A 13,799-nucleotide genomic window follows, 5' to 3' on the forward strand; every position below is an offset into this window, starting at 1 on the left:
AATCAGTTAACTGCTGAGAGAATAAGACAGAGAGAAATGACTTTTTAAAAAGCAGAGGGCTATGGGAAATATCTATAAAAAAATTCTTTCATATACACATACCCCAAATAACCCACATAAACAAAAGAAAGGTATCTGTATAACAGAATATTAAAAGCTCTGCATCTCTCATCGCCAACTAAACAGGTTTCTTGAGAGCACTTACCTCGTTTGTTTGATCATTGACATTCACGAAAAGTGGCTTCCAGCCAGCAGGAAGGGCGTTTTCCAGGGCATAGCCATGATTCTGAGAAGTAATAAAAGCTTGTCTATTTGTCACATTCAGAACAGGCTGATTCTGCCCTCTGAAAAGAAAAGAAAAAAAAAAGAGAAAAAGAAGAGGGAAGAGGAGAAATGAAGACAGGAATATATAAATGCATTTGTTGTAAAACAGTGAGCAAGAAAAAAAACTATTAAATTTGAAAGTTACCATCGTTTAGTGAAAATTACTCTGTGAGAAAAGACACAGATTGTTAATCCAAATAATTTTAGCAACAAAAATCAATTCAGAAAGGTTTGTTTTGTGTTTAAAATATCAGGTTTATTAAACTTCTATAATCAGTTTTAGAAAAGGGGGAACTGCGCTTATAACAGAAAAGTTAAGAGTTGATCACTAGTTTAACAGAGACAGACCAATATAAGTAACTTGTAATCCTACCATTTGCAACAACATGGATGGGCCTAGAAGTTATTATGCTGAGTGAAATAAGTCAGATAGAGAAAGATAAATACCATATGATTTTACTTATATGTGGAATCTAAGGAACAAAAAGAACAAACTAATCAAAAACAGACTCGCAAATATAGTGGACTATCTGGTGTTGGCTAGAGGGGATGGGGTTGCGGGGCTGGGACAATGCGGGTGAAGGGTTAAAGAAGTACAAATTAGTAGTTCTTAGATGGTCATGGGGATGGGGAGCGCAAGCATAGGGAATGCAGTCAGCATTAATGTAATGACAAGTGAAGAACCAGAGGAGAGAAAGAACAATTAGGGTGATCGTTTTATAAACTATATAAATGTCTAACCAATGTACTATATACTCGAAACTAATAAAATAAAATTTAAATTTAAATATATACATATATATACGTATATACGTATATATATGTATATATATACACGTATATGTATATGTATACATATACATATATATGTATCTCTCTCTTGTTTTAAGGGAGCCACAGTAATTTTAAAGCCAGAGGAGCGTTCATGGGGATAATAAAGAAATTACCACTCAGTCCTCAACCATTTTGAAGTATACTTCACATGGAAGGTGAGCTGTGGTAGAAAGCTCCATGTTGAATAAATTAACTTCATTTGGGTTAAGAAAATAAAACTGAGAGGATGTGAAGATTTCTCGGTTCTTAAGTCACACGGTCTTTACAATGTTATCAATTCTCTGAAATAAAGTTCAAAAACAGAACAACTTCCCTTGGAATATTATTTAATTATTATAATCTCAATTTATGTCAAGGGATGGAAAATAACTTGAAACTACAGCAAAGTTTTTAGAGAAGGCTGCCTTTCAAAAATCCAATAAAAGTGGTATCAGGTAGTCAGACAACTGTGAACCATGACATAGTGTGGTTATCAATTTCTTCTGAAGAAAATGGCATGTAAGTTCTTTAAGTCTTTTGGATTTAGTATTTCAGAGCCAATTCAACCTGTAAACAAAAGCATAACTGCCTTACCTGTTGGCCATGGACATCTTGTAGGTTTTGGCACCAGCAGCTAATCCTATTATTAAATTTCCTGTACTAATTCCAAACAATGGCTCCTTGCGGTCACTCTCCAAAACCTAAATCAAGGAGAATTTTTATTCACCCAGAAGTACCATTCCAAGAAAATACTGCCTCTGAAGGTATAAAAATGAAGCATTCTTTTTTCGTAATTAACAAAGTAAAGAGAATAGTAATTGAAAAAAAAAAGATTATAAATAAGAATATGATTGACAAATTTATAGTATTAGAATTCAATGAAGCATACTTAATATTAAGACTAACCTAAGTCTAATTTAATATTTCTTTAGAAACTTGAGGTCTTATAAGTCCCAAGGTCATGGTGAGAAACATGAGCTGTCATTTCACTAATGTGTGGAAAGACACTTTTGGAGATTCGACTCCAACTCTCTGAACTTGAAGGCACAATCCCAGTTATTTTGCCTAAAGAAAGGCTCTTTTTCTTCAGGTACTCTCTTCTCATTGGTTCCCCCTGATACACATCTGTGCTGACATTGCCTCAGAGGTCACAAATGGGAGTCGTAAAAAATTCCTAAATAAATAAAACATATGACAGCCTTTCGAGCAGACCCCCTCCACTTCGCACAAAGATACACACTACCCCCAGGTTCACTGCACCTTTTTGACATTCTGAATTAGTGGTTGTGCCAGAGCCGGGTTCCCAGGTCCTCCAGCAATTAAAAGCCCATCATACTCCATCTTGGTGAAATCATGATTCCAGGGAACTAAATGCACTTCAGCTCCTCGCTAGAAAAGAAACACAAGAATGACCACAATTTAATAACATTTTTCTTTACCAAAGTGTAATTTTACTAGATCTTCTCTTGACTACTCCCTAAAGCGAAGGAAAAATAGCACATGATTTAAGTAAATAAAGCTGAGCAAAAAATTCATTCGTGGCTCACTTTATTTTATGTGATGTAAATGGAGCAAATAGCAGAGAGTAGAGAAAAAAATTAAAATTTTGATCCTGAAAAAATAGATAATACACTTTCCCACACTTCAGAAAGTTTCAGAGCTTAAAGTAACTGGGCACACAGGAATATGGGTTATCTTACCTAGTACTATAGGAGAAAGAGCTGAAAAAAAACAAAACAAAACTATTTTCTGCAAACTTAAGTTGGCTCACCTTTCACTTTTTTCAATTTTGCCTTATTTGCTTGATCAAATTTTAACCTGCCTTCTTTCCTAGGTTTTTCTCATGTTATCTATAATATTAATATTCTGATAGAAAAATTGGAACTTTCCTATATTAATGTGGATAGGAAATGTCTTTGTAAACCATTCTAGAAGCATTTCCTGAGTCAAGGATTTGAGAGAAATAAGTTCATTTAGAAGAGTTTCCAAGAAAGACCAATAGAAAATGACACCATGAGGAATTCCAATAAAGTATACATTATCAGGCGGTTACCACTATGGACAACCGGAGCTTTAGCCCACTGGGGAGCTTTGTGAGCCAATGTAGAATATCAGTCTTAAAGATAGCCCACTCGTGGGGCAAAGGAGCTAGGATATGTACACAATGACCCTCTCTAGTCACCGGTTGGGGACGAAGCAGGAATCATTTATGCTGTGGTATTTTCAGCATGCTGGCAGTCTCCAACCAACCAAAGAGAGCCCTCAGGCAATGAGATGTCAACACCTTTAATTGGAAGCCCAGACACAATGTCTTAAAATGGTAATACGAGAGGAAGATATGGATAAGCCATCCACAGCATCTGCTACTGAAGAGTCCATGCACATTTTTTGTTAATAAACTTGACCAGAATTTGAAATCATGTTTTGGATATTTCCGATATTCTCTAACTAATAATTAAAGAATTCCTCTATACCCATGCTAATTAGTATTATGCAAATATCTGTGTGGGTGGAGGAGGGAGAGAGAGAGAAACATAGAAAGATAGAGAACGGGAGAAGAGGAAAGAAGTGGGAAAAAGGAGAAATCATAGCAACAAATATTTAAGAAACCATTGTAATTATGATTAAATTCTCCTTAAGGATTTTTAAGGTTTAATTTTAATTGGTTGCCTAAGAATTGATATAAAGCAATATGAAATTCTGCATTGTATCAGGGCATGACCCCTGCATACATGTGGTACATAAGAAATGTAGCCCAGTGGAGGATTTCTCTGACTGAATCTAGCTTTTTGATTATCTCTAAAACCCAAGAAAGTGAATGTGGTATGTCTCAGAATGTCAGTCAATAAGTGATTAAAACAGCCAAAATTTTCTTCTGTTTTTGTGGCCTTTGAGTTATTTAAAACAACAACAACAACAACAAAAAAAAAACAACAGTAGTTCACATCTCTAATTTTAACAGGTATAAATGTCTTATTTTGTAGATCAAAGGCAACAAGAAGAGAGTAGATTCCCTGATGTACTGAGAGAATGCACAAGCTCTGAAATGGATAGAGAAAATCAGCTTAACACTGAAAATCAATATTACAAATCCTCACCATTGAGACGGAACGATTTACTTACCTTTACTAGAAGGCGTATTACATTGTTCTTTATTCCACAATCTACAGCTACCACTTTTGTCTGGTTTCCTTTGCCAAATACCTTGACATCCTGCCATTTTAAAAATCAAGGAGTGAGAGAGAAATTCCAGCTGCGAGCAACAAATCAATATCATAAGCATATCCGAAGATGCTTTGCACTTAGATTGGTGACAGTTTGGTTGTTAACTACTAGGAAATGACTGGCAGTTAATAATCAATTTATAAGAAAGGCATAGCAAGTGACCACAGACTATCTTATTTAAGAGAAAAAAATACTTTACTGTTTTTATATAAAATTTTGATTACAGTAAAAACAATGATCTCTAAGAAATAGGTTGCTTCCATTGTTAACAACCATCTTTCCTATATTTTGCCTCACTAATAACTGGTAGAAATAGAATTTTCAAGTATTATTGCCTGATTTAGTACTAGACAGATATAGTAAAAGATACACATGTTTTAAATACCACTTGATCCTCAACTTGCAATGAAGTGTGGAGGGGTTAGAGCTATTGTGCATTAGGCGTGTGCAGTGGGGCTAATGGATAAAATCAGTATGAGAGTCAGAGGAATTGCTAAGCAAGTGTAGACCACTGGTCCCTGTAGATTACTGTGCAATCATTTGCATTTAAATGGTAGGCTTCATAAAAGGATCTCAGAGCATATCATTATCATTACCTATGTCTTAAGCACTACTTGGAGTCAGATCCATTTTCGGAGGCATTTACTCAAGAAACAGTTTTCCAAAGCCATAAAAGGAAAAAATACTAGAAATATAGGAAGAATAGAGCCTAGAGGACTGGGCGCTCACACTGATTCCAGCTTTAAGAGTTATTTAGTACATTCTGATTTTAGGATGATTTCAACATTTGCTAAGCATTTTAGATGAAAGTTCAAATTGGATATTTAAAAGAGCATTGTACTTTAACGGAAATGTGTATCTCTCCACAAAGTTTATAGAATGTGAAATTATAATCTTTAGACAGTACTTGAGGACAAATTTTAAAAGTATATCATATTTTTTCCCCCCGCTGACTACTCTACTCTAGAGAGAAAGTACCCCAGTTCTTCTATGATCTAGGGAAATATTGCTGAACTGACACAGATAATCCCTCTCATCAGATAATTTGAAAAAATATGGATTCACTCCTCAGTTTCTGCTACAAAATAAAGTACTATTATCATCTAGTTGTAGCGACATCAAATCGCAATTACAAAACAATGAATTAAATTATCAACTACACCCACACAAAACTCACAAAATATAATCTGATGCAACTATACATTTTATTACAGTTAAAATGAAATTATTTAATTATACTTGCATTAGGAAACAGAGACAGCTTTCACCATTGTAATCTTCCCCTTGATTTAATATTGATAAAAATATAGATAGGTTCCTTTTTGCTGGTCCCTAAACAAACACATTATGTACTCTCCATACAGAATGACAAAAGTTAAGCAAGACCTCACAGACACTACATGTGAATCTGCATTAGGACCCTCCAAGAAAGGAACATATTATGCAGCATTTTCAACCTGTTTTACCATAGAATTATTTTTTATTTTTCAATTAGAGTTGACGTTCAATATCATTTTATATTAGTTTCAGGTATGCAGCTTAGTGGTTAGACTTTTATATAATTTACAAAGTGATTCCCCCATTAGTCTAGTGCCCACCTGGCACTATACATAATTATTACAATATTATTGACTATATTTCCTATGCTGTACTTTCCATCCCCGTGACTATTTTGTAACTACCAATTTCTATTTCTTAATCCCTTCACCTTTTCCCCCCCAGCTCCTCAATCCCCAACCACAGAATTCTTTTAATATGAATTTCTCCAGGATCAATGTTCCTCACATTTGAAATATACTAGACTAGATCCTCAAGGTACTTCTTAGTTCTAAAATTCTATTGTTCTAAAAGAAAAAATAGCCTTTATTCATGCTATCTCAAACTAAACCGCTTCACAGGAAAATATGTTGAAACAAATACAAGGAAAATAGTTCCATGTCACTTGAATGGACAAGTTTTAGAATTAAAAACAAGTGAATATCACATATGGCATAATCAAATTCCAGATATATAGAAAATTACAGGTCGAATTTAAAATTTACTTTCTTTAACGACTCATATGTCTTATGTTTCCATATGATGTCTACATGTCCTCATGTCCATATCAACATGAACATCAAGACTATATAACCAAGGCTGATTCCCAGGGACCCCAAACCCCACCCCCCCGTTTCCATGTACCAGAGTAAGAATACCAGATACCATCAATGCGTGTTTTCTCTGAGTCTGACACAGTACTAATCAGGCTATTTTTACTCTTTTAATAACTGTTTCTTTAGAAAAAAAAAAAAATGCCCAGGTGTGATAATATTCTCACAGATGGAGCTCTTCTTTATAAAATGTTCTCCATTGTCATTCTTTTGGTGCTAGGTCACAATGTGAATCATTTCACAAATAAACAGGAATCAGTAAGTGTGGAGGAGTCTAAAAACCCTAAATGAGGTTTTGTCGCCGTAGGGCATAGAATACTCCATACAAACAGTCAGTTTTCTAGTGCATTCGCCCACTGTCTTATCATACATTTCACAGCTGCTGTTTAGATATCCTTGAATCTCCGCTTTATAGATATAAGAAGTAGATGATGTAAAACTATGAAATGTATTTGAATACTATTCTGTGATAGTATGACTATGATTAATAATAATTATTATTTCTAATATGTTAGGAGGCAGTATAAGATGATGTTTAAGAGACCGACACTGGAACAAACCTTCCTGGGGATAAATCTTGGTAGCTGTTCACCCTAAGAATAGGATTTAATCTCTCTATATCTGTTTCTCCTTTGGTAAATGAAATACTTGTAATACCTATTCCATAGAATTGCTCCGAGGATTCAAAAAGTTAATCAATGTATAGTGTTAAGAAAGATGCTTGATACAAGCTACGTACTCAGTACAACTAGTCTATTATTATTTGTATTGATAAAACTCATAAGAATTATTAGCAGTAATGATAATATTACATTAATAATGAAGATAATAAAACCATCAAAAACATTGATTAAAGTAATCAGGATTTGAAGAAAAAAAGAATCTGTAACATCTTTACCACCAACTCTGGCTACTACTTACTGGCTTTGTTCATTCCTTCATTCATTCATTCAATGTTTATTGAGCATGTATTATGTGAAAGGCTCTATGGTAAGCGTCGCGGACTCAAGTAAGTAAGCCATGGCCTTTAATTTCAAAGAGCAAACCATAGACAAGAGATACTCTTTGCAAGGAGCTAAATACAATTTAATCTTTTTTTTTTAATATAACAAAGCTATTTATAAAATGACATAAAATACAAAGATGGGGTAAGTCAGTAAAGTTTTCACAGAGGGATAAGGTGCTAACTGACCCTTTACACTGACTTATTGAAAGCAAGCAAAGGAAGGAGAAAGAGAGAGAAATCCCTGGCAGAAGAGCAGAATATGCAAATATATCCTGACTCCAACAGATGCTGATCGAGAAGAACCAAGTTCACAAGGAGCCTTAAGAGAGCTTCTTGACTTTATGTAACAGGATCCTAGAAAGGGAGCTTTCTTGAAGCTTTTCAGTTAAACCACACCAAAAAAAAAAAGGCAAAACTAGCATGAGGTTAACCATACAGATTCTGAAGTCACTGGAGTTCAAGTTGAGGCTAGCTATAAAATCTTGGACAAGTTACATTTGATTTAAAATAGACAAGCTACATTTGAAATGGAGTTTTTAAAAAGAGAATTAACTGAGTATTCAAAAAATGTTAGTTATTATTTTCTTCTAAGACAAGAGCTCCCTCTTTAAATGGACTATGCAAACCATAAACTATCTTAGACAAGAAACTGTTGCATATAGGAATAAAATGATGTGGATATAGCCAATTAAAAAAACATTTTAAAGAGAGAGATGCTGTGTTGCCCCACTGGTGATAGAAAAGAAGTCTGTGGCCATCTCTCCTACGGTGAAAATAATCACTAAGGTAGAGCTAGCCAATAGCAACCATTTCAAAGATGTTTCAGCTGGCCTGAATTCTCTATATTTAAAGCACAATGGTAACTAAATACATACCAAATACACCAAAGAAAAGAAAACTCTGTAATGCCCCCTGTTTTATGTTGTAAAAACAGAAAGTAGCAAGGACTCCTTTAAATTTCAAAGTACATCGAAAATGTTTCTTTAACATTTTTTTTTGTACTGATATCCCATAGACCTATCGAATCCCTGTTAAAATCATCACTGTGCTCACTCGAACTAGTTGACATCTCTGAGGAAATAGGGAGATCTTTAATTGGTCTCATCCACTACCTCCTTCTCTCATTTGTCCAAGCCACTTCATTGTCTCTATTCTTGCTGTCACTGCTCAGTCCAAGGTCTCATGGGTTTTTATACTGATAAGCTACAATAATGTTCTAATTAATCACTCTTTTATCCAGTCTACTTTGCTCCAAAATGATGCTGAATGAATTACCAATTGTTTCCAGTTTTGTTGATTCAGCCAATGACACAAAACCCTCTGGACCCAACCCTAGTCCATCTCTACTCATCTTTAACCAAATATGTGAACCCTTTGGTTCAACGGTACCAAAATACCCATAACTCTTCGAACACACCATTTTGTTTCATACTTCTGTCCCGCTCAAACACATGACATTTTTTTTTTATTATTACAAAACAAGCCTAAATCCTCTGCAGAGCCTTCCCTGATACTTATCCCATTCGATTCTGCCCCACGCATGCACTTGTGGCAAGCTGAGTGCATTCCATGGACACCATACCACAAGATTCTGTCCAAAGTGATCACTCACTTGTCTGTCCCACTACTTTCCACATTCCCCAAGGACAGAAAGTGTAGCCCAAGAGACTTATGCCTACATTCATAGATATTCAATCGAAACCAAAAGACGTTTTTCTAAAATGTATTCTATGCCCTCTTGTAAATGTGCACGAATTATAGCTCGCTTTGGGGTGACACGGTCATTATTGCGAATGCTAATTTTTGAATGCAGTTATAATAATTATAATAAGTCTTCAGTGTGTGAAGGAACACTTTTCCTTGCACAAAATGACCCCAGACTCAGATTATTGTCTGATTACTTTAAAGTGCCCTTGGCTCTCTGGCAGGCTATTAGCTCTGACTCCTGATTGTTACTACGCCTGTCTCTGGCAATTCAGCGCCTTCTTTACTTAACATTGTTAAAATTTTGAGCTGGAGAACCAAAAAAGGAAAAAAAAAGTTAAAATGATAGTAAACAATTTCTAAATCAGGGCATCAAATTTTTCCCTGTGAGTAAAAGTTACTAACTTTAAATATACTGGTTTCTTATATATATTTTAGCTACTATGAGGCCATTTTTTCCCTCAACTCTGGAGCTTCTAAAAGGCCTCTACCTAGATAAAGATGTTGATATTATAAGAAAAGAAGGTCTAAAGGGAATAAAACAAAACTATGAAATATAAAGAAAAAGCTCTCACCTTGGTTGAAACTTCGGCAATCAAATTCTGCTTATTTGGATCCACAAAATCCACAGACTGACCTTCAAATTCAATCTTGCCAAGCATGGTACCCTATCGAATTAAAAAATTCAACAGTTAAAAAGGAGGAATGATGAAGGTGCTGACAGGATAAGTTCACAGGGACTTAAACACCTGCTTCGCGATTCTGATGTCTTCAGAACTACTCAGAACCAAAAGCAGAAGACCTTCATCTTGTCAACTTGTAAAGATTTGAGAACTATGATTAGTTCTGAGAAGTATGATTAGTTCATTTAGGGCTAAGACAGTCACATGGGGCAAGCAAAGTCAAAGGCATTAGAATTTGAGTCTCCAGGTTCCAGCCTGGTACAAATTTGAGTATTCAGGGTGCTTGTTTCTTAGGGCATCTGACCTAAGGATATTTCATGCGAGACATGGACAAAACAATCTATTGAGTATAAATAAATAAATAAAAACCTAAAATTTTTCAGGAAAAATTGGAAAGAATGGGAATTTATTACATTGGGAGAGTAAAAATAGCTCACAAAAATATGTAAAATGCTGTATAAGTCATAAACTTTGAAAAGTGACATTGAAAATGTTCACTGCTTTAGAAATGCTAACGTCGCTAAGATCTAGGTGTCCCTAAGGACCTGAACTTTCAAAATGTTTAGCCTTCTGTGAAATTTTCACAAATTAACCTTGCTAGCTTGAACATGGTAAATGTTTTCTTCTTATTAGCTGTATCTTGAGATTTACTTATGACTAACTCTATTTTGACCTATTTAGAAAAAATGGCATATTTTACTTAGTAAGTCAGATTTGATTGAGGGGGTAAAAAAAAGTCTAACTGATTCATTGATTTGCCTTTCCCCAAGAAAATTATTGCACTGAAGTCTTTATTTCCCTTTGAAAGTTGTTCCTTGAGAGAAGGAGTCACTTGGGAGTGAGTGAAGGTAAAAAGTACCAGCACGCCATTGAGACATGATCATTATTTCAGTGCAATTACTAAAACCAGAGTGCTACCTCAAACCCTGGGGAAAAAAATAACTAAAAAAACACTCTACTCTTCCACACTGGATTATTAATTTTCATAATGATCTCTACCTATTTTTATAATCCAAATCACAGCATCCCTTATCTATATTTATGGATCCTTAATTTTGAAATTTGGTTTTCTGTTCTCGTTTTTTTTTCTTAAAGCATGCTGAATGAATCTTAATTTTACTTTTCAACCAAAGATCATAGACTGAAAGCTACAATATAAATTTTAATATGAACCAGCATCACTCACAATTAAATATAATAAGCGATACTATAATCTCCTCTGTGCTATCCTATTCAGGAGATTTTTTAAAATATAACTGCCTCCGATAAAAGAAGGATTTATCTTAAACTAATATGGAGAATACAGTATGTTCTTATAAAGTGTTTTCCTAAATTAATAGACCCGACTATATTCTATTCAACCCGCCAATACTACCACCTAAAATGAATTTCCCAATTTTATTTCCTTCCCATTCTGGTAGCTTCATCATTGTTTATACATCACTGGGCTAAGAAAATGCAAGAATCCACTTGGGATATATAATCTCACTAACATCCGTGCTGAGGAAAATCATGGAGAAGGGAATGAAATCAGAGGTGAAGAAAAAGGATCATATAAACTCTCACTGTCTTCATCCTGGTCATGGGTATGTAGCCATGTTCATACTTTCAAACCTGTTCTTTCCTTCTGTTTACAGAGATCCCGTGTCAATATATATTTGAGAAATCTACAACACATTTTCTTAAAGAATCTCTTTCACTTAGAAATTCCATTTTTTTCTTTTTTATGTAATATTATTCAATGAGACAATTTTAGTCAGATTTGGGGAATTTATTTAACTTCAGTGAGGTAAAGTTTCCTTCTAGTCTGGGACATGAAGTATCATGAAGGGGAAAAAAAGTGTCCACCTTTTATAATAAGACAAAGCAAGCCACAGGTGATGAGATATTCTTAGAGGAGGGTCAGATGTTTCAGCTATCAGATATGAAAGCAAAGGATAAACCTACCTGTGTTCACCTTGGTCATTGGTACAGTGTCAGGAAAGACTATATAATTGATATAACACCTGCAGAGTTCATCTGGCACACTCATGAAACATAACTCACTCATTTTACAGACAACTTCTATGAGAAAACTAAACAAATAATCTCGCCAATGCTGTATGCTTCCTGGTTTGCATTTTCCAGCATGTATGTGTTCAATTTAGAGAAATTGCCATGCACTAGTTACCTTTTCCACTTGCTACACTAGTCCTGCCCCATGAGCTGAATTACAAAGGCCTTGACTTATTTGGGATAGTAAACACATAGTGGGTACTCAATAAACTACTGCTGAGTGAATTAATCTCAAATCCATTAGGTTGCGAACATCCCAATCAAGTATTCGGTCTTGAAAATTACATCAGAAATAATAAAACAAGATTATAGAAACCTAAATGGCAGAAATTGGCCGGATTTGTTCTCTTACATATAAATGGATTCCTTGGGCACTGAGGGAAAAAAATATATGTGTGAAGAAACATAGATTTGGCTAAAGATGATGATCATACCTTATCCCGAATGATTTTAGTCAGCATTCTTGTATCCACTCCATAAATTGCAGGAACCTATAAAAAAAATTGTAGCGACAGTGAAATTGGAGGAAATTAGATCCAGTGTATTGTTTTCAAGCTACAAACTTAGCATCATCTATCTTCTTGAGCAGTTTATAATTTCCCTACTCCTTCTTTTCTCTGACCCAGGGTGACTATGTTGTCAGAACACGGTAAATTGCTGTTCCAGTTGGGCACAGGATTCTTAATACCTAAGCCTTTCCTCAGAATAAAAAATGAGAAATTCTGAACATCAATCTTCTGCTACACTTTTGTTGCTTTTAACACAGGATATTAAACAATATTAGATATATATATATATATACATACATATATACACAAAGACATATATTTTCAAAACAATAGAATTTGTGAACTTCTTAAGCAATGATATGTAAATAATATGCAAATCATGTTATGAACCAAATGTTTCTGGCACACAGTAGGCACTTGACACATTTTTTCTGAAGATCCTTGTTAAGTAATCATGTTGTAATCAAATTTCCCTACTTTTTAAAAAATAAATCAGGCAATGCCACCATTTGTTTTATTTCCTTTGACTAGGCTAGATAGATAGAGACAGATGTGTTGTAATGAAAGAGCACTGAGTCAGGAATCAGGAAAAGCACTTGTAATTGCTTTTTTCCACTAGTTATCTGAGTGACAGTTGAGCAAGCTGCTTTTCCTCATCTGCCCATCGAAGGAGGCAAACTGGTTTTTACCTTATACCCTCTTCTACTCTACATGTCTGTGATCATGGAAGAGGAGGCAAAGCACATTTACAAAACAAACTAACAGGCCATAGATGAAGGTCTGACATGGAGCTGCTATGATATCAGGTGTCCTAAAGGACATAAAGGAGACATTAAAGGTCAGGCAGGTGTTGGGGGGAGCCTCCCAAAGGACAGTTTCGAAATTTAGCTGTCTGTACATAAATTCAGATAGTTGAAAAGAAAATAGTAATGACTTGGGAGATGATATAAACACCTTCTTCTCTCTTTTAATATTTAAAGAAAATGAGAACAAGGAAGCCAAGATCAAGACTTTTCGATTGGTCAGAAAGAGGCAACATTTCACCCCAATAGGTAGATGTTCTGTAGAGAGGCAGAGCTTTACTAGATTATTATTCTGTCAATTACAAACTCAGTAGCAACTCAACAAAGAGCAGCTACAGCAACACTGGAGATGAAGATAAATATATAGCAGGTCTATTAACTTTAAATATGTCTGACATTTGAACCAAGAGACTCCTCTTACTTGATTAAAAAATAACAGTTAAAATAAGGAAATGTAAGGTAAGTTTTAAAACCATTTTTATTTATAATTTCAAATGAGAGTATATATAATTCTATGTCATAGAGGC

General features: G+C 34.8%; 1 protein-coding gene across 1 annotated transcript in view; it reads right to left on the bottom strand.

The window, feature by feature from the left end:
- The window catches only part of CPS1 (carbamoyl-phosphate synthase 1), a 115,351-nt gene that overhangs the window by 79,740 nt on the left and 21,812 nt on the right, over positions 1 to 13,799 (bottom strand). Inside the window, exons 5-10 of the mRNA XM_016158607.2 lie at positions 12,395 to 12,451; positions 9,798 to 9,890; positions 4,261 to 4,350; positions 2,398 to 2,526; positions 1,732 to 1,838; positions 206 to 344 (exon numbers count right to left, since the gene is read on the bottom strand). Of these exons, the coding sequence (XP_016014093.2) occupies positions 206 to 344; positions 1,732 to 1,838; positions 2,398 to 2,526; positions 4,261 to 4,350; positions 9,798 to 9,890; positions 12,395 to 12,451 (615 nt within the window). The remainder of the gene's footprint in view (positions 1 to 205; positions 345 to 1,731; positions 1,839 to 2,397; positions 2,527 to 4,260; positions 4,351 to 9,797; positions 9,891 to 12,394; positions 12,452 to 13,799) is intronic.

Source organism: Rousettus aegyptiacus, unplaced genomic scaffold (genome assembly GCF_014176215.1).
Source record: "Rousettus aegyptiacus isolate mRouAeg1 unplaced genomic scaffold, mRouAeg1.p scaffold_m13_p_2, whole genome shotgun sequence".
Classification (NCBI taxonomy): domain Eukaryota; kingdom Metazoa; phylum Chordata; class Mammalia; order Chiroptera; family Pteropodidae; genus Rousettus; species Rousettus aegyptiacus.